General features: G+C 47.9%; 1 protein-coding gene across 1 annotated transcript in view; it reads right to left on the reverse strand.

The window, feature by feature from the left end:
- unc80 (unc-80 homolog (C. elegans)) overlaps nt 1-15974 on the reverse strand; it is a 535199-nt gene extending 519225 nt beyond the window's left edge. Inside the window, exon 1 of the mRNA XM_078551715.1 lies at nt 15813-15974. Coding sequence (XP_078407841.1) covers nt 15813-15904 — 92 coding nt within the window. The 5' untranslated portion in view covers nt 15905-15974. The remainder of the gene's footprint in view (nt 1-15812) is intronic.
- Nucleotides 15975-21389: the final 5415 nt, after the last annotated feature.

Consider the following 21389-nt stretch of genomic DNA (forward strand, 5'->3'; position numbering starts at 1 on the left):
TCCCTGGTTGCGACACTCTCCCCCAGGACCCATGCGTATGTCCTGAACGCCCTGAAGAGCTCCACAGTCAGCACGTCCAGCCCTGGGGATTTGCCCCTGGAGAGGCTGTCGAGGGTGCCGGTCAGCTTCCCCAGACTTTTGGGGAGTCAAGCTTTCCAGCACCCTCCGGGTCGACCTGCGGCAGGTCCTCTCACAAAACTCTGCGAGCATCCTCACTGGACAGATCCTGAGAGAACAGGACACTGTAATAGTCTCGGGCAATAGCCCTGATGCCCTCCAGATCCGAGGCAAGGGAGCCATCGTCGGCCAGCAACGTAAGGAGCTGCTGATGGACTCCGTGCATTTTTTCCAGTGAGTAGAAGGGGGAGCCGCAGTCCAGGCCCTGGAGGAACTGGATCCACAAACTCACATATGCAGCGCGGGACCCGACGAGTTGCAGCACGTACTTCTTCTCTTCGTACACCAGCCGCAGCGCCAGGTCCACATCGGGCTGACTGAGACATGCCTCCAGGTTGAGCACCTCCTTCTCCAACTCCTCGACCCTGGATTTCTGCCTCTTTGTTGACCCCCTCGTGTACTCCTGACAGAAGACACAGACGTGAGCCTTGCCCACATCACACCATAGCCTCAAGGAGGAGAAGCCTCCCCGCTTCCTTTTCCAGCCGGCCCAGAAACAACAGAATGAGTCCAGGAACTGCTCGTCCTCCAGCAGCAGGTTATTAAAGTACCAGTACGCGGATACCGTCCGAGCACAGAACGGAACGAGCTCCGCCCACACCAGACGGTGGTCCGAGCATGGCACCTGCTGCACAGAGGCCGACGGAACAAAGGCGGTCGAGTCTAAACGCGCTGACTCCAGGTGACCTTAAAGTGAAAACACTGGAGTAAGGATGGAGACGTCACCAGACATCCACCAAATTGAACGTCCCAACCAGGTCCCTCAACTTAGTCACACCTAGCGTGTGGTGCTGGGCACCATGACAGTCCCTGGCCCCAAGGGTGCAGTTGAAATTGCCCCAGAGGACAATGCACTCACCCACGTCAATGGAGCCCAGATGAGTGGACACTTCCTCAAAGAAGCTCGCTTGCTGCTGCGCGCCCAAAGTGAAGCACCATGACCCCTCGGCGCACAGTAAGGTGCAGCAAGATAGCCACCCCACCAGAATTGGAGGCAAGGTGACTCATGTAGACCTCCACCTCGCCACTCCAGGAGCCACGTAGCTTTGTCTCCCGGAACAGTATGGGCTTCCTGCAGGAAGCACACCGCATATTTCCCGTCCCTGAGGACCGAGAAGATCTGGAAGCTGCGCTGTGCATTCCTGCTGCAGTGGATGTTGAGGCTAGCTATGGTAGTCCTCATTGTCAAGAGTATTGGTACCCATCACCATCATCTCAGATTGTGCAAGAAGGAGAGGAGTATTAGGCCTTCCTCTCCTTTAAGAGCCCAGCGAGAAACGTATGGACCCTCCACTTGGCGTTCCGGTCCAGCTCAGGGGCTTTTAGGGCCTTGCAGGCGGACTGGAACGCCAGAGGATAAGAATGCCACCAGTCCAAGGCCAACTGGACCCTGTCTCGGCGACCACGATTCCTCACTAAAAAATCCCAGAGCTCTCATACAGGGATAAGGGGAGAATCAATGTTGGGAGGGGGGGCGCACCAGGGGATCCACCACTTGATCCAACGATGACTCTAAGTCGTCCCCAGTGCTCACTGCCGACACGCTGTCCTCCTCCAGACCACTGCCTCCAGCTTCCGACCCCTCCCTTGTATTGAGTACGGGGCTGGTTTGGAGTTGCCAGTCGGCTCCGCCTCCACCTCAATCCCACTCCTAGGATCAAGAGCGGAGGGGTCCTCTCTGGTCTCCTCTGGGGGGGTTTGGGCCAAAGGGTGGTGGTGGCTCAAAGCCCTGCTCCCCTTCAGGCACTGGGTTGCCCAGCGAGTCCAGAAAATGCTCTGGACCCAGGACGGAGGCACCTGGTGCTAAAGGCTGGGAAGGAGCAGGGAGGCCCTCCTCGCCACCACAACCCAATGACCCTGTATTTGGGATAGTAAAAGGACTGCCGCAGTCCCCTGGGGGGACAGATGGCATCTAGGGGGTGCAGGATGTGTCAAGGTGGGGGGCCACTGCAAGGGTGATACCCTCACCGACCTCTGAGGGGCTCTGCTCAGGGGACCACGGCAAGGGGTCATTATTTATGGGCCCCACTCAGAGGGCAGAGCAAGGACTTACTCCACCTTTTCATCAGGGGAGGAGGTTGCACTTGACCTCCAAGGGGTGGCGCCGCTTCTGGGGCAGGCTGTGGGCCAGGGAGACCTCCATCTGTGAGGCCCCCACCGCCTCGTCCAGCCCCTCCGGACGCTCCGCCCTCTGGGGTCCTGACAGGTTTATCCTTTTCAAGACAACTACCGGCTCGAGGTCACACGTCCCATTGCTGCCGGACCCAGGAACCCACGCAGGGACGACGCCGGGCTCAGCACTTGGCGCTGAGGCACCTATAGGCCCGGGAGCACGCGCGGACATGTCGCTGGAACTGGAGGATGTTTTCTCCACCGAGTCGGTGTCTTCAGGGGTCTGGGGATCAGGGCAGGGGGCCACCTCTGTGTGGCAGTTCTACCGGCCTTCTTACACGTGGGGTCTTCCCCCCGCTCACCCTACCCCACCCCCCCCAACCTCTCCAGCATCCAAGATGACGGTGGCTGCCGGCGGCACCCCACCTTGCGAGAGGAAGATGGAGCGGTGGCGGGGGGAGGAGTGGCGGTGCCAGCAGTGGCCGCCTGAATGTTGCTGGTGGCTTTGGAGGCGGGGCAGTTCTTTCTTATATGCCCCAACTCCTTGCAGGCATGGCACCGCATGCCATCCGCCAACCAGAAAACACGATAGGCAGCCCCCTCGAATTCAACGTCAAAACCCCACTTTGTGCACTCCTCTCTGGCCCAGTGAATGAAAACCTGGTGCTGGAAGGAGTACACGTGGCGAAGGCTAGCTTCCTTCAGGCCGAGCGGGATTGGCGCCACACCCAGCCTCACCTCCCGCAGATGACAGAGGTGGGGAAGGAGGAGCCCATCGGGGGCAAAGGGGACAACAGAATGAGTCTCTGGGCGGTAACCTCCAGAGGGTCCACCGCCAGAAACGTCCCGCCCATCATGAGCCCCTTCTCGGGGGCGAGGTGCACCACCCACTCGGCCTTCGTGATAATCATGTCCTTGTCATATATTTTAGAGATCACATCTATGGCCAAAGGGCCTACAACCCAGGCCATAGCCTTGATGCTAACCTCAATTGCCATGGTAGGGTGGGCGTAGCACTTCACCCCAAGCTTGCGGGTCAGCAATTTAAATGGCAACAGGGCCACAGAAGAAGCAGGGGCCAAGAGGCCACCGTCTCCACTTAGGTGGTCTGAATGGGCCCCACCACAGCCATCGGGGAGTGCCACACCCACCCCGATGCAAGCAAAAAACAAACAGCCTTGAGCAAAGAGGAATGGGAGCAGGGGAGAGTGAGAGGGAGAGGGGGAGGGGGATTGAGAGGGGACAAAGGCAGGCAGATGCTTTGATGTTTTTGGGGTGGGCAGGGGTTTCCAATGTTCCGCTGCAGGGGGAGGAGTCTTCTCCTGGGCAGCTAGCCCTGTCCAGGCACAGTCCAGGAGCAGATGGTAATTGTCCACGTATGCAGCTGGCTCTAGGCAGCACAGCTGAACCCAGGCAAGAGAGGGCAGAGCGGGGTGTGGGTTTCTCTTCCCCTTCAAAGCTGTCAGTCACTGCCCTCCTTTTTGCAGAAACAGGTCTTCCTTCCCTTCCTCTGCAGGCAATCAAGCAGTTGAAGGACCCTCTGCATTTGTTTTCTCCCCCAGGCACCCATCTTTGGCACAGCAAAAGCCCTCCCCCTCCAGCTGGTGTTGTGTACTCTCCCCTCCGGCTCTCTCCAAACTCCCAATCCCCAGCTCTTCAGGCCTCGCAAGGCCCCACCCTGCAGCAGCAGCAGGTAGTTTTAGTCCCCAAAAAGAAGTCCAACTCCCAAGCTCCTCTTCTCCTCCTTCTGGGCAGACAAGAAACTCCACAAAATACAACAGCCACAGGAAAAGCAACTCCAGGTACAGGAATAGCAGCAAGAGCCACAGGCAAGGCAGCAACTCCAGCCAGAGCCACAGCAAAGCTCCACTCAGGCAGCAGCTACTCACGCTTGTTTCCAATCAGGAAGTTGTAGAAATTTTTTGCAAGAAACCATGTGCAGGTATCCCTACTTTAAATGGTCTCTCAGTGTGATAGCAATCTTTTTGGGATTGCAACTAAACGGCGTCAGCAGCAAGCATGCTTCAACACAGGTAAGTCTCATGGCCAGTATGGAGATCGAATCCGTGACCTTGGCGATATTAGCACCACACTCTAACTATCTGAGCTAACCACCCGCCAAAGCAACCACAGGAGGACTCGAACCTGCAATCTTTTGATGGGATCAAAAGTCAGACGTCGTATCCATTAGGCCACATGGCCGCACAGCAATATGAAGAACTCAGAGCCAGAAAAGGCACTGTAATCAGAAAGCACCTGCAGCTGTCGTTCACTCGCCTGCCCCAGACTTTAACAGTAGGGCGGCAAACGAGAAGCTTGGTTCCACCGAGATTTGAACTCAGGTCGCTGGATTCAAAGTGCAGAGTGCTCACTATTGCACAGCGTGGGTACGAGTGTTAATCACTTGTACATAATGTTCACTATTGTAAATAAACTCCCAAGATTGTGTCCCTGCCTATGGCTCCTTGTTCTGATGAGCAGTGTTCATGCCACTCAGGAATGAAACCTTGGTTCCTGCACCAAGATAAAGGCAGAGCTCTCTGCCCAGGGTCTCTTTCCTTGTGCTTTGTGTGGCCTTCAGATCAAGGTGACCAAATACCATTACTGCTGCCTGCACCACAACGGTGCTTGTCATTACTGCCAGAATGGCATGGGCAGGCATCACAGAGTTCTGTCATTCTCTTGGTGTGCCCTCAGCACCTTTAAGGTGGGGCTGGCCCCCATCTCGCCAGCATCTGTTACCAGTGACACCGTGCTCCTGAAGGGGTCAGGTACTGAAGGCTGACAAAGGATCAGGTGCATTTACCGTTTCATGGCTGTGTCTCCAGGATATGACCCTGATCACAGTGCGTAAATGAGCTGCCCTCGGCCAGCCAGGGGTCAGACATTCGCAGAGGGTATGTGAAGATCTATGGAGTGTCCTCACTGCATGTCGTGATCAACCTCCTGCAATTAAGCGATGATTAGGGCCTCCATTCTGTCTCCATGACAGGGGCCTTATCAGAGAGATGTGCGCTGCCATCAGCCAGACTGGAGTCAAACATTCACAGATGCAATGTGAGGATATATGGTGTCTCCTCACTGCATGTCATCATCATCCTCCACAAATCTAGCAGATATGAGGGTCTCCCGAGCACGCCTGCCTCGTCTTGCCAATGCGATGGCCTCATCGCCGCCTTCAAGGACCTCCTCACCCTCATCCCTGTCAACGTCCTCCTCATCGGAGGAGACCTTGAGCTCCTCCATCTCCTCCTCAGCCAGCTCCTCTCCCCATTGCAGTGCCAGGTTGTATAGGGTGTAGCAGGCGATGATGATGCATGGCACCCTCCGCGGACTGTATTGCAGGGCTCCACCAGACTGGTCCAGGTACCGGAACCTCATCTTCAGCAGCCTGATAATTTGCTCCACCAAGTTGTGAGTTGCACATAAGCCTCGTTGTATCTTTGCTCTGCTGCAGTCTGAGGCCGCTGCATGGGGGTCATCAGCCACAACCTCTGCAGGTAGCCCTTATCCCCGAGGAGCCATTCCTGCAGCCTCTGTGGACTCTGGAAGACATCATGGATCTGAGACCAACTGAGAATGTAGGAGTCGTGGATACTCTCTGGGAACCGTGCGCAGACCTGCAGGATGCATTTGTGGTGGTTGCCCACCAGCAACACAGTCAGCGAATGGAAGCCCTTGCAGTTGACATAGTTGACCACTTGTTGTGACGCAGATCTGAGCACCACATGAGTGCAGTCGATAGCACCCTGCACCTGTGGGAAACCTGAGATCTGGGCAAAACCCAGCACTCTTGCATCCTCACTTTCCTGATCCCAGGCGAAATGCACAAAGGTGTGTGCCTTCGCGAAGATGGCATCTGTGACCTCATGGATGCATTTGTGGATGGAGGCTTGCGATATCCCACAGAGGTCACCTGTGGAACCCTGAAAGGAGCCAGTGGCATAAAAATTAAGCTCCACAGTCACTTTTGCGACCATGGGCAGTGGATGCCCTTCATGTTCCCATGGGGCCAAATCCTGCAGCAGCTGGCAGATGTGACTGACCAGTTCCCTAGACATGCGCAGTCTTCAGCTACACTAGTTCTCGGTCATCTGCAGGAATGACTATAGGCACTGGGTCTAGCTAGGCGCTGAACAGCAACAGTTCACTGTGGCTCTTCAGCAGTTTGCACGGGAGCCCAAGCATGGCTGCCTGGGACTCCACCCACCTCTGCCCCACTCCACCTGACCGATTGGCAATAGCTTTGCCCATTGGACTGCATGCTGTGCCCTCAGCTCAGGCACAGACATTCTCCTAACCTGCACTGCAAGGCTGCACTGTTAGCTTGAACTATGGAAGAGACTGGTCCAAACCTGAATGATGACATTGCAAGGGGATGTGAGCGCCTCCAACGAGTGATTGCTCCATGGCCAGCTTTAGCAAGGAGGTTGTACAATGTGTCCAGTTGTCCAACTGTTCTGCAGTCTACTAAAATGCTCATTAGTTTGCAGCCCGTGCCAGCCGGGTGAAAATTTCAGGAGCATTTGATGGCAATTTTATGCCTCTTCATTGCTTGAGTGGGCAGGTAAGCTAGAGGCCCGACCCCAAGTATGTCATTGTGGCTGCATCTGAACTGTCTCAGCTGTGGAGGAACGGTCACTTTATACAAAGTTTCCCGAATGCGTGGCCGCTTCCCTCCCCATGTGCTTGTGCACTACCATCAACTGCAGTGCAGCCCTTGCCCCCCCTCCAACAGCGCCTCAACCACAGGGCAGCCCTTAACCCCACAACTCACCTCAACCACAGTGCAGCCCTTGACACCCCCCCCCCCCCCCCCCCCCCCCAACGAAGTCGCCTCAACTGCAGTGCAGCCCTTGCCCCAGCCAGCCGGGAAGAAGTGACTTGTCTGTGCCCTCGCCTGAGTGCACAAGCACATAAGGAGGGAAGCGGCCACGCATTTGGGAAACTTTGTATAAAGTGACCATTCCGTTGCAGCTGACAGAGTTCAGACGCAGCCACAATGACATGCTTGGAGTTGGGCCTCTAGCTTATCTGCCCACTCAAGCAACGAAGAGGCATAAAATTGTCACCAAATGCTCCTGAACTTTTTTTCAAACTAGAAGTCCAATAGGCGTCCTTGGCGAGCACTGCACAATGTTACTGTGCACTCACATTTGGGCTCCCCTCGAAGTGCAGCCCGCAAAGGGCATGCCTTATATATGCTGTTATGAAACACAGTGGTGTGATCTCGGATGACCCAGTGTTGGGGGGATGATTCTGGCAGGCTGGACTTATAATGATATGTTGATGTATTACAATAAGCTTCCGGATATCCAACGGTGAGAAACGCGGCTCGCCATTGACAGGCAGAGCGGACGATTGCAAGCTGGTTTCGCGACGTCATGAAACTGATTTTTGGCCTTCTTGCCATATTATCTGTTCATATTGCACAGGCATTCTCCTAGCCTGCACTGCAAGGCTGCATTGTCGCCAAACACGCCCGACACCTGCGGGCATGGAAAATTCCACCCCATGTTTTAAATTCCATCAACTTTATTCAATGCAGCTTCCCTTTAAGAAAGGCAGTCTGCTTTTAAAACGAGCAGGCTGGTGGCACCATATGCTACCAGCAAAATGCTGATCAGCCCCCTGCTAAGTGTAGAGGCAGCCAGCAATGTGAAGAGGCAGTCAGAGGCAGAGAGGATGTTCAACCCCATGCTACAATCATGGTCATGAGGTGGCAGCATCACATTTGCTTGCTTGCACACCTCCAATGGAACTCGCACAGGCAAATCACAAATTGTGATCCCATGCCCAAAAAGAGAACAGATGAATTCCTTGCCCTGTGACAGTCCTTGAGGCACACTGATTCTAGACCTGTACAGATCTAGGACCAGTGTGCATAAAAGACAATTGGTCCTCAATGTGTCAGCTGCTCTCACTTTCCTGGTTTTCAGTGTAGGTATTGAAACTTGTTATTAGTTCACAAGTGTACAAGTCCCAAAATGAGTTCTGTTTGCATGGGAAGGTGGACCCATCTGTACGCACATTCCTCATATTTTCATTTTTGAAATATCTGACAATTTTTTTCTGTTGAGGAATAATTTAAATTATAAAGTAAAATTAGAGAAATGTGTACATTTACTGAATATTTCCTACATGAAAACCTGGTATGTAACATTTATAAGCAGATTTTTCCAGCTACAAACCCATGAGATCTACACATCAGCGTGACTGACATATTTTCAATAGGCTAAGCAGCATTAAAGCCACATGTAACTTCCAGTCTTCTGCAATCAATACAGCATGTTATGCAGTAATTCTCAGTGTCTGCAGAATACATTTTACTGTTATATAATTTTGTTTTGAGATGTTGTTGGAACCTTCATCAGTAGCATGATGAAAATGCATATTAAGGTCAAATAAAGGAAATTGCTTTCAAGTCAGAATCCGCATTCTTCGTCATAATAGTAGTGTATTATGCAACTTTCTTAGAGATGATTCATCCAAATCATTTTACCCAAATACAATTTCACCAAAAAGGTTACACAGTTTTAAATCCTGATCAAAGAAATTAGGTACTGGAGGCTGAGCCCTAAATTGACGCACAAGATGCTATGTAAATACAGGAATAGAGCTAATCAGATACAACAATTTCACACTATATACAACAAATCCATTATTAATATGTTAATCCAAAATAGCAAGACTAGCTATTAGATTAATCTAGAAACATCAATTCTCCCTTCCTCGATTCATACAAATATATAACGGTTTAATTTTGAAATGGAGCTAGGTCAAAGACAATGTCCTTTCAATGTGCTTTAGATTCAGCTAATGGTTAATTTTAATGTTCTTAAAGGGTGCTGCACTAAATGGGCAGGGCGAGAAGGTTGCAGCAGAGCTACTCTAGTGAAATGGGCTTCCAACGTCTGAGAGTTCACCATAATGAGCTAATCATTTTAGCTTTTGCAACACTGATGATTCTTCAATTCATACAGGCATGTTGTTTTGATATGGATTGCTAACAGCAAATCTAGATAGATAGGTAGGTAGACGCGGGAGCGGGCACAAGGAGAAAGTTATTATTAAATTCATCATGCTTGCTTCCTAGTAGCAATGGCAATAAGTCACCCACATACTACTGCTGGATTGTCTAGGCAAACTAGGAAAAAAAATTAACAAGTTAAGTAAAAAAATATCTCTCCCTCCCCATCTAACAAAAGCACCTATGGGCTAGATTCTTCTTTTGTTGGGAGAGTATTTTTATTTTAAATGTTAAAGTTAATTGGCAGCTAAATATATCCATTATTACAACAGGTGCAAAACAAGAACAGAAAAAAATAGATTCACCACCAGTAGAAATGTCACATGCTCAGAACATATGGTAGAGTTCTATCCCCCCAGGTCCTTTAAAAAAACACCAATGAAAATATGTGTTTGTTTCTTCACAGACTTCAACACAAGTCATTCCCCATTAATGACCAAAGACTTTTTGCCATCAAGAGGAAATGAAAACTACTAATCTGTTTCTCTTTACCTGCGTGATTATCCAATAATCTACTTACTATTTATAATGAATGTATCTCATAATTTATACTTCAGTAGTTCAGAAACAGGAGCTCTTGTGGTATAATCATAGTGTCCCTACTGCTGAGCCAGAAGCTCTGGGTTTGAGTCCAACTCCAGGACTTGATGGCCACAGAAGGTGTGTTTATAACATGGCCAAACAGGTTGATTATCAATCTGTAAATCCTATGTATGCCTATGGCAGGTGGTAAGAGTTGAAGAGCAGAAGGCAACAGCATAACCATGGACCAATACATGGAACACCATGGTTGCCAATGTCCTCTTAGGGCATGGTATCTAAAGAGAGAGTTCAGAAGCTATGTTTTCATGCACATCACGTAAAATAGCCAGCAAATACTATGATTCAAACAATCAGCAGGCCCATTGGTTTCAGAAAGGCTTATGGTGTGAACTGCAAAAGTAAACCACTTGCATTTTTGACTTATAAAGGAAGCCTTATAATTGATTGCAAAGTATTGATTCTTTTCATAATTTTTCAAAACATCACTAGTATATACTTGGCCCAACATTCTCCAAATGCGATGGCTGTACTCTCATTCTTTTCCCTTAAAATATCTCCCACACAATTTGTAATTATGGCACATCATGGCTATCAATAACTTCAAATGATCGAGAAAGTAGAATATTAAAAGGAGAAGCAGCAGGAAGCACAATATGAGAATGTGCAGAGTACAATTTTTAATTATCACTTTTGTGATGCAACCAGGCTACACTTTAAACACAGCAAAAAAATTGTAAAAACCAAACTCTTCAAAATAATTCTTCATTGCTTCTTATTTACTTTCTACCCAAAATAATCTATTGCAGAAATCAATCTACATGTGCATAATGCAAGCAAACTGATCAGGGTGACACTAATATATTTGCTTCAGATTTATTTATGAAGATCTGCATTTAGGTCATTTTGAGATTCAGGGGCCAGGATTTTTAGCTCGGCGTCTGGGCGCATGTCCGACAAGCACGAGCGTGAAATAGTCCCCACGTCATTGCGCGATATTTTGTTCGGTGGACACGTGCAGGAGTCGGCAGCGTGCCTGCCGACAATTAAGAGAGCCGTTAAGCCCATTAATTAAAATTTTCCCTGCCCGCCCAACCTTACAGTTGTCGGGCAGACGAATAGGCCAAGCGGCTTTTGCATTTTTTGCGACACCTCATCCATGGACGGGATGAGGTTTCAACCAGTGATTAAAAAATAACCTTTAAAACTCACTTCTAACATGTCCCTGCTCATGTGACAGATGAGGGGACATGTTTTCCTTATTTTTCAATTCTTTATTTGTAATGTTAAAAATCTCCAGCTCCCTGAGGCAGCTCTGCGCCTTCATGCATACACAACATGCACACACTTTAGCGCTCGCACTCCTCCCACCCCCACCCCAGCAGCGCTGAGGCTCTGAGTATGCCTTTCATGCTGGCTGGCCATTAATTGGCCAGCCAGCATGAAATTGTGGTCGGGGCCCAATCGCAGGCGGCAGTCGGTTTTGTGCCGTCCCGGTCCGCCTGCCACGCCTGCCCAATGAGGTAAAAATCCTGCCCATGGTGTCTGTCCCTTGAAAATAAAATCAGTCAAGTGCACAAGTGGAAGGGAAAAATTATTTTCTGCACATAAAATTTATGTTTTTATTTTCCTTTATCTTAGCAGTTGGTTAGTGGTAAATGGCAAATATACTTGTGTTGTGGTATACAGAATGAAATTGACCTCTACAATTCTAATGGAAAGTATCAAAAGTCGAAAATTTGTGAGTCTTTTCGCATACACATAAGTATCCTCTTCTGATCAAGGGCAGTTCTTGCTGTCTTATATTGCTGAAAGCAGAATTTTTGGCAGTGCTGGTAAATATATGATGGCTATGCTTATGCAGTCTTTGCCAGTTGACAGTGGAGATGTGTACAAACCATAGCAGTCAGGAATTAGGAAATCACCCATGTTCCCGATCAATCTTGTACATCTATAAAATTTTTAGCTTAAGGTTGCCAACCCTGGAGACATGTTTCTGAAGATTTGATCATATGACATTTGATCATATGACATTCAATCACATGAAACCACTCCTTATGCTTAAACACCTGACATTTGATCGCATGACATTTGTTCACTGTTTGCCAATGTTGATACATTAACCTCAGTTGACTGTCTCAATATCACCAAGCCCTGAGTAAAATATTTGACCTTTTGTTTTAGTGATGTATCATTTATAAATCAAATAAACAAGACAAAAGAATTGAAGATTTAAGGATAATTAATGTTTAGATATTAACTATTGCTGTGATATCTTTACAGCATTAGCCACAATAAAAAAAATGAGAACCTTTGGTTCAACAAAAACATCATCAATATAAGTAACTTCTAACTCAAGTTTTCATACAATTTTATGACTTTTTAACAATAAAGCGGAGGTAATAAAACTTGATGAAAACAAAGCTAAATCCAATTCAACTCACTGGCTGGAATTTCCCGGCCCCTTTGGCATCAGGTATCATGGCAGGTGGTGTGAGGGAACAATATGTTAAGAAGGCCAAAAATCGGTTTCACGCCGTCATGAAACCAGCTTGCGATTGTCCGCACCACGCGTCAATGTGTTTCCTGCCACCGCACATTGGGAGCTTAATTTCAAAACTTTAGCTTCTCATTATAAGCCCTACTCACTGGAATCATTCCCCAACTCTGGAACATCCGAGCACATCGGCGTGTGTTTCACAGCTGTTCATAAACGACGTGCACTTGGCGAGCTGCACATCGCTCAGGACTTCAAAGTTTGTTTGCCTACCTTGCTTCGGGCAGCACTCACAGTCATCAGCGTCAGGCTTCGCAGGCAGCACAACATCACTTTTTGCGGGGGCTCACGGGCAGATGTCTCCCTTCCAGACCAGCCACAAGGCGGGGGTGGCTTTTCAATGGCTCCAGGGCTAGGGCTTGCTTGGGGAGTGGGGAGAAGTGGCCTCAGGCAAAGGAAGAGGCTGCAGGGAGAGGGCTGTACTGGGGAAGGGGGATATCCCAGGGTGTGTGTTGGGGGGGCACATGTTGATCTGTGCAACTGGCCTCAAGATGATGAGGGCTGAGGAGGCAGTCTCCAGAGGAGATGAGGCCAAATGGAGATGTGAGGGTGTATGAGAGAGTGAATGGTGATGTCCCTTGAGCTGGCAGTGAGTGAGATGCCAGTGAATGTGTGTTGGCCTTGTGAGAGTTTAGAGTGATGAGATGGTCACCTTCCCCTGGCATTCATCCATTTTCTGCACTGGATGGCTGACCTCTTATGTGCAGTGTTGGCACTGGCCACCTCTGCCACCGCCTCCCAAGCTGGAGTGGTGAGGCTGATGGGCCTCCTGTGGCCAGATCTGGGGTAGAAGACATCACGGCGGACGTCCACGATATCCAGAAGGTATCCCAGGGATGGGTCACCGGATCAGGGGAGCTGCACTCTTCTTGGTTTTTGGGGCCACATCTTCACCGGATAAGGCCTGGGCTGCAAGCACTGAGAAGTGTGTGTGCGGCTGCAGTTTAAATATGGTGCCCGGCATGTGGAAGTGGCGAGGTAATGGTCTGGCGGGAATTTCGGAGACTGCCCACCAGCGAGACAGCGTGTCTCCAGTGGCTGCATAATTAACATAGCAGGAATGGGACGATATGGCGCAAAAACCCGCCATTGCGGCCAGTGGGTAAAATGACTTTTTTCTTGCCCGCTACCGCACTTTGTGCAAATCTGGGGCAATTCCACCCATTGACCCCCACACCCCATTATTGAAGGCCAGCCTTCAGGAAGCTGAGCTTATTTCTCACAGAGAAGCAGTTGATTTCTGCAATAACAGGCAATGGCCCACATCTTGCTGTACTAATAACCCCAAGGCTGACGGAGCTCACTGGGTATAACTAAGATCAACTTCTGTGGTATACAAATGCGCAGGTCAATACAAAAATCTGGAAGTTACTGTCAGGGATATCCTGATCCTTCACAGCAGTCATTGGAGATGTAATCAACACAGAAATCACTGTTAATTCGTGAACTTAAATTAATAACCCTGTTACCCTAACATCACACAAATGACCAATGAAAAGCTTAAGCCTTATTCACTCGGGAGGAGCTGAGTTTTTAAACAATGTGGCAAACGTTAATTACAGATGAACAAGCTGTCGGGCCCTGAAAAACTAATTTTATATATGTGGAGTCTCATTCCCTCAGAAGAAAATTATAATGTTACACTTTTTTAAAAATAAAAGTAAATATATTTTTAAAGTTTGTGCTTTGCTATTTACTTAAGTGTCTCCTTAATCCCCTGTTTATGACCCAATCTTTATTTTGCTTTCTGCACAATAATTTAAATGAAATTTACATTTCCTGATTTTGACTTCCTGCCTTTTGATCTGTGAGGAATCTTCAATCTGAGTGGTTAATCCGCCTTCCTATTCACAGAAAGAACAGGTTCCCTATAAAAGGAGCTGAAATCAAACTGATGTTGGAAAAGTGGAAGTGTGCGATCTAGAGCCCACTAACACTTGGTAGGCATATGTTCTTGATGTGAATGACAAGTAACATTCCTCTGCTGCTGACCATAAAATCTGCGCCACTACCCAACAGTGTACATTACAGGCTGACATGAACTCTCCCTTACCCCAAAACAAAAACAGAATTACCTGGAAAAACTCAGCAGGTCTGAAGGGTCATGAGTACTCGAAACGTCAACTCTTTTCTTCTCCGCCGATGCTGCCAGACCTGCTGAGTTTTTCCAGGTAATTCTGTTTTTGTTTTGGATTTCCAGCATCCGCAGTAGTTTTTTGTTTTTATCTCCCTGAACCCAGTTTGTCCTACCTGCTCTATCTTCATCAACAGTTTGTGCTACTCTCTCCCTACCTCAATCAGTTTGTGTTTCTCTCTCTCTCCATTCCTCCAGTGTTTTTTTCTTTCTCCTTCCCTCATTCAGTTTGTGTCTCTCTCTTTCTCCCTCCTAGTTTATTTCTCTCTCTCTCATCCCAGTTTGTGTTTCCCTCTTTTTCCTCACTCCTCAGTTTGTACTGCCCTGTCTCTCCCAGCTTGTATTTCTCTCTCTGCCTCCCAGTTTGTGATCCTCTCCTTCCCTATCTCTTTTTCGCGCGCTTCTTTGTATTTTTCTTTCTCTCACTCCCTAGTTTGCATTTTTCGCTTTCATCCCCCAGTTTGAGTTTTTCCATACCCCTCACTTCCCCAGTTTATGTTACTCTCTCTCTCTAGCTCTCCCGCCCCCATTTCGCGTTACCCTTTCTCCCCTCCCCGCCCCGCTTTACTTAGTTGCTCTGTCAGGACTCAGGGATTCCAGAGGTTTTCATGGCCCCGATGGAATCATATTCAGAATCGGCAACGAAACAACATCTTCCCAACAGTGGATGGATTAGCAAGACTCACACACCCTTCAGCTTTCCAAATATCCTGGTTAGGAAGCTACTAAAAGGCCCAAATGATCATTCCCAGTATGAACTGTCAAAGCCTGGATCACAGATCATAGAGAGTCAGCAAGGGAATCCAACAGGTCAGCTGACTTATTAATGAACGAAATTTTAACTCACTCAAAACTCACTGGCTTCCGGAGTTAAAATCAGGCCCACTGATGTGATTTTTTTTTTGCACAACGAATTGTTAGGATCTGGAATGCGCTTCCTGAAAGGCTGGAGGAGGCAGTTTCGATAATAACATTCAAAAAGGATAGTTCTTTCAAGTTGCTAACACAGACACGACGGGCTGAATGGTCTCCTTCTGAGCTGTATCATCGTTTATGAATCTATGACAATCTGGAGTAAAACCTCAGCCCTTGACTAGCAGTTCCTAACCCACCCAACCCCTGGGTCGGCCTTTAATGTGGGTCCGGCCTCCACAGTGGGTTTGACGGCGCACGGCGCAGGCGGTGGGGCTCGGAGCGGGAGGCCCGGCCTCCCCGGTGGGCCCGGTGTTTTATTTGCAGTCGGTAACCGCGGCTGCCCTCACCTGGTCTGTCGCCACAGGAAAGTCTGGATGGGGAGAGGGATGCCCCGGCCGCACTCCCGCTCCGCATCTTCTGAGCTCTTGCGCTTCACCATTGCCGCGGTCAGCGCTCCTCCAGGCGCCGGGCGTCAGCCACCTCCTTCACCTTGACTGGGCGGCCGGAGCAAGGCTGGTTCCTCCGGCGTCAGCACCTGCGGGAGCGGACAGCGCCCGCCCGCCCGCCTGCCTGTCAATCAATCAGCGCGGCTGCACGCACGAGCCCCGAGGGCAGTGCTGCACAGGTCACTCCAGATACGGAGATCCATTGTGATTTGCTGAGAAAGCAACGTGCAACCTGCATAAATGCATCATATTGTGTTCATAAAAAGCCGGGGAGTGTTGTGGTAACGTGCAATAAAAACGCCACACACTTTGCAGAATGTACCATTCACAGATATATTTCTCAAATGCGTCACAGCGTGCGTTACACACCGCGCAGGGATATCAAATACAATATAATGATGTCACATCTGTGTAGTTATTGAGTTACTAACATATTATTTCTATTGCTCTATGCTAACAACAGATTTTTGCAGCACTAGCAGTGTTTTTCTTTGGGTGGCTTTCTCGAAGTTGAGGGGAGGCAGCCAGGATATGGGAGTGCGCGAGTATTGAGAGCAGTCCGACCAAAAAAAGAAGTTGGTCCATTAACATGCGATTAATTATTAAGTAAGCACCAGTGGTGATTAAAATAGTCGGCAATGGCAATTTTTGACAGTCTCTGCGGAAAAAAAACAAAACAGGTCAGAAGGGTTTTTTCCCCTCTGGATTTTTTTTCTGGAAAGTGTCAGATGTATAAGCACATATAACGTGTTGGTGGGGAGCACCTGAACATTGTCGACATTTGGAATCAAAGTGTAGGACAAAATCACAACAACAGAATTTCACGGGATATGTCTTTGTCATTTCCTCAGACTTTGAAAGGAACTGAAATACAACAATAATATCACATATTGTGGTTAACATTTAGAGCAAGAACAAAATAAGACCATAAGACATAGGAGCAGAAATTAGGCCATTCGGCCCATCGAGTCTGCTCTGCCATTCAATCATGGCTGATAAGTTTCTCAACCCCATTCTCCCGCATTCTCCCCGTAACCTTTGATCCCCTTACCAATCAAGGACCTATCTATCTCGGTCTTAAATACACTCAATGACCTGGCCTCCACAGTCTTCTGTGGCAATGAATTCCATAAATTCACCACTCTGGCTAAAGAAGTTTCTCCATCTCTGTTCTAAAAGGTCTTCCCTTTACTCTGAGGCTGTGCCTTCGGGTCCTAGTCTCTCCTACTAATGGAAACATCTTCCCCACGTCCACTCTATCCAGGCCTTTCAGTATTCTGTAAGTTTCAATCAGATCCCCCCTCATCCTTCTAAACAACATCGAGTACAGACCCAGAGTCCTCAAACGTTCCTCATACGTTAAGCCTTTCATTCCTGGGATCATTCTTGTGAACCTCCTCTGGACCCTCTCCAGGGCCAGCACATCCTTCCTGAGATACGGGGCCCAAAATTTCTCACAATATTCTAAATGTGGACTGACCAGAGCCTTATAAAGCCTCAGCAGCACATCCCTGCTTTTATATTCTAGTCCTCTCGAAATAAATGCCAACATTGCATTTGCCTTCCCAACTACCGACTCAACCTGCAAATTAACCTTAAGAGAATCCTGGACTAGGACTCCCAAGTCCCTTTGCACTCCAGACTTCTGAATTCTCTCCCCATTTAGAAAATAGTCTATGCCTCTCTTCTTCCTACCAAAGTGCATGACCTCACACTTCCCCACGTTGTATTCCATCTGCCACTTCTTTTCCCATTCTCCTAACCTGTCCAAATCCTTCTGCAGCCTCCCCACCTCTTCAATACTACCTGCCCCTCATCTGCAAACTTAGCCAGGATGCCCTCAGTTCCTTCATCTAGATCATTAATGTATAAAGTGAAAAGTTGTGGTCCCAACACTGACCCCTGCGGAACTCCACTAGTCACCGCCTGCCATCCTGAGAAGGACCCCCTTATCCCCACACTCTGCCTCCTGCCAGACAGCCAATCTTCTATCCATGCTAGTACCTTGCCTTTAACACCATGGGCTCTTATCTTACTGAGCAGCCTCCTGTGCGGCACCTTGTCAAAGGCCTTCTGGAAGTCCAAGTAGATAACATCCATTAGCTCTCCTTTGTCTAACCTACTCGTTACGTCCTCAAAGAATTCTAACAGATTTGTCAGGCATGACCTCCCCTTGATGAAACCATGCTGACTTTGCCCGATTTTACCATGCACTTCCAAGTATTCTGAAATCTCATCCTTAATAATGGACTCTAAAATCTTACCAACGACCGAGGTCAGGCTAATCAGCCTGTAATTTCCCATCTTTTGCCTCACTCCCTTCTTAAACAGGGGGGTTACATTAGCGATTTTCCAGTCCTCTGGGACCCTCCCTGACTCCAGTGATTCCTGAAAGATCATCACTAACGCTTCCACTATCTCTTCAGCTATCTCCTTCAGAACTCTGGGGTGTAATCCATCTGGTCCAGGTGATTTATCCACCTTCAGACCTTTCAGTTTTTCTAGCACCTTCTCCTTGGTAATGGCCACCGTACTCACCTCTGCCCCCCGACTGTCTTGAACTTTGGGGATGTCACTCGTGTCTTCCACTGTGAAGACTGACGCAAAGTACCTATTCAGTTCCTCCGCCATTTCTTTGTTCCCCACTACTACACATCATGTAGAATCATGATGGGCAGAATACTACAAAATATTTCATCTACAGTCTGGGATATTGCAGAGATGTAACATGGGGTACAGGAATGTATAGGTATGGTGCAGATTTAATGAAACTGTTGCACTTTGTGATTTGTCACAATGGTCTGGATTTTCATCTACAAGACGGAAATTGTGAGTCATTGCAGTCCTACCTCCTGCCCAGCAGTGCTCGTGCATGCAATTTTCATAATGTGGTGGCCAGGACGGGCTGGAGTTGGGACCACTGCCAAAATCAGGGCAGAGGTGGGAGCAGAGACAGCTAGAAGATGGGGTGGGCTCAACCCAGTTCATTGGGACATCGGCACAATTCTGTACATGAGTGTTACACACCTTAATCCTCACCCTCAACCCCCCTTACTCCCGCCCACCTCCCACAGCCCCTCCATGCCCATCCTGTCCCCTCCATACCCCCATGTCCCCTTCATACACCTCATGCCTCCAACCCCCACCTCATATCCAGACATACCCCCATAAGCTCCATGCCTCCATATATTCCCCCTACATACTCCATGCCCACTCAGCCAGAATCCATTATCAACAGAACTCATGGGAAGCCTTTGAGGTGCTCACAAAATTGTCAAACAAAAACCCATTCAAACTGCACTTGAAAAAAGTAACCCTATTTGCAGCTCATAAAACTGTCAGTCCAAATAATGTTCACAGTCCCCTTGACAGCTGTACAATTCCTGCTGAGCTGAATATATTAGTGGGGCTTGGAGCTCAGTCAAACATTCATAATGAGATTCCATTGCAGAACTGTGTCAACAAAATCTCCAGAGCTGAAACCATTAAAGCCTTTGAAATAGTGGAACAATGGCCATCTATTGCACTGATTCAAAGGTTGGACAGATGGCTGACCTGTCAAGCAAAGAACTCAGCCATTGGTTGCACTGCTTAAAAGGTTGAACAGATGGTAGACCTGTCAATCAATGAAAAGTTCAAAGCAAAGAGTAAAATTGACAGTCAAATCTGAATCTCAACACTGTTCAATGCAGAAGAGCACTTTATCCAGTAGATAATATACTCTAATGCATCTGAAGACTTTTGCACTTTCACAATGCTTGTCAATTTAAGGACCACTTACCTTTTCTAAACAATGCCCTATCAAAGATCATTGTATTAACAACATATTTAACCTTTTATACACCTTTACATTATGACACATGAAGTGAGCAACACATTTTCAACTTACCTGTCAAAAGTTTTCCAACCCCAAGATAGGATTCCCCCATGGTTCATGACTCCTCTGAGATGTAGTGAACCACACCACCTACTGAAATGGGCCTGACTCAATGAAAATAACTGGGGTTTTAAAATGCCAAACCCCCACAATGGAGCCAGAAAGGTCATGAGTGCTTCATGTAGGCTCAGTTCCTGCACACTTATTGCACGCTAATAAAAATAAATGGCACTGGGACAAGGACAGGAATACCAGAGTGGGGTCCTGTCTGCCATTTTTAGAGCCCACCCACGTCTGTTCCAACATAAATGGAGGTATGAAAATCTGGCCCCAGCCCCACTACTCACCCTCTCTCTACCTCACTCACCTTCATTCCCCCCCAAAATCCCTTCCGCCTCCATACCCTGCAAAGTCAACTCATATTCCCCAATGCCCCATGTCTCCATACCCCCATGCCCTCAATATCCACGATGCTCACTTACCAAGTATCCACTAATTCATGAGCCCTATAATAACATTAGGAAATCAATATGTTCACAAGTCTGTCAACTTAATCCTATTGTGTGGCCATTAAACTGCCAAAATTAACAATAAGCCATTCAAAAACCTCTTCCAAAAATCATGATCCACTGAGGAGCTCATAAAGCTGTCAATCAAAACAAAGTTCACAGTCCCCTTGACAGGTACATCAACAACTCCTGCTGAGTTGAATCCAATTCTTGGTTTTGGAGCTTATCCGATCATTCATAATGATATTCCATTGCACAGGTGTGTCAACAGAACCCCTGAAGCTGAATACATTAATGCCTTTGAAGTAGTCAATAGATACCTACCTGTTATGCTGCTCCAAAGGCTGAAGAGATGGCTGACCTGTCAATGAAAGAACTCAGCCATCTATTGCACTGCTTTAAAGATAGCCTTGTCAATCAATGAAAAGATCAAATCACAGGGTGAAATTGACACAGTCAAATCTGAATCACAACACTGTTCAATGCAGACGAGTGCTTTACCCAGTGGATAACGTGCAAAATGCACCTGAAGACTTTTTCACTTTCACAATGTTGGCCCATTTAAAGGTCCTTACATTTTTTAAACAAGGTCCTACTAAAAAACATTGTATAAAGGACATATTTATCTTAAGGATTGCTGAAAGAAGAAACATGTCTAAGCTTTTCACCCTGTACTCATCCGGACACTTCACAAGAACACCAATATAAGGGGAAAACAACGATTTATACTGTATGTGAAGAGAGTGCTGATTGGTTGGCAAATGGACTCTGACTGGTAGAGATTTGCCATGGGGAATGTACCAATGATGGTGACTGACAGTTTACTGCCAAACGTTGTTTGAAATTTAAACCAGGCAGTTTGCCCCTGATTGGTTAAGGCATTGCCCTGAGGAATGAGTCAGTGAATGGCTGTCCCTTATTTTGTTTAGCTGAAACGGCACAATGTGTGTACATGTTATTTCTGTCTGCAAAGAACATGGCCCTATGTATTAATATATGCAGCTTCTAGTAATCGCAATTGTACCACCCTGCAAGTCCAACTGACAATCTTAAATTGGTTGTCAGCGTAATTCTTAGCACACTGAGGATTAT

Source organism: Cetorhinus maximus, chromosome 11 (assembly GCF_964194155.1).
Source record: "Cetorhinus maximus chromosome 11, sCetMax3.hap1.1, whole genome shotgun sequence".
NCBI lineage: Eukaryota > Metazoa > Chordata > Chondrichthyes > Lamniformes > Cetorhinidae > Cetorhinus > Cetorhinus maximus.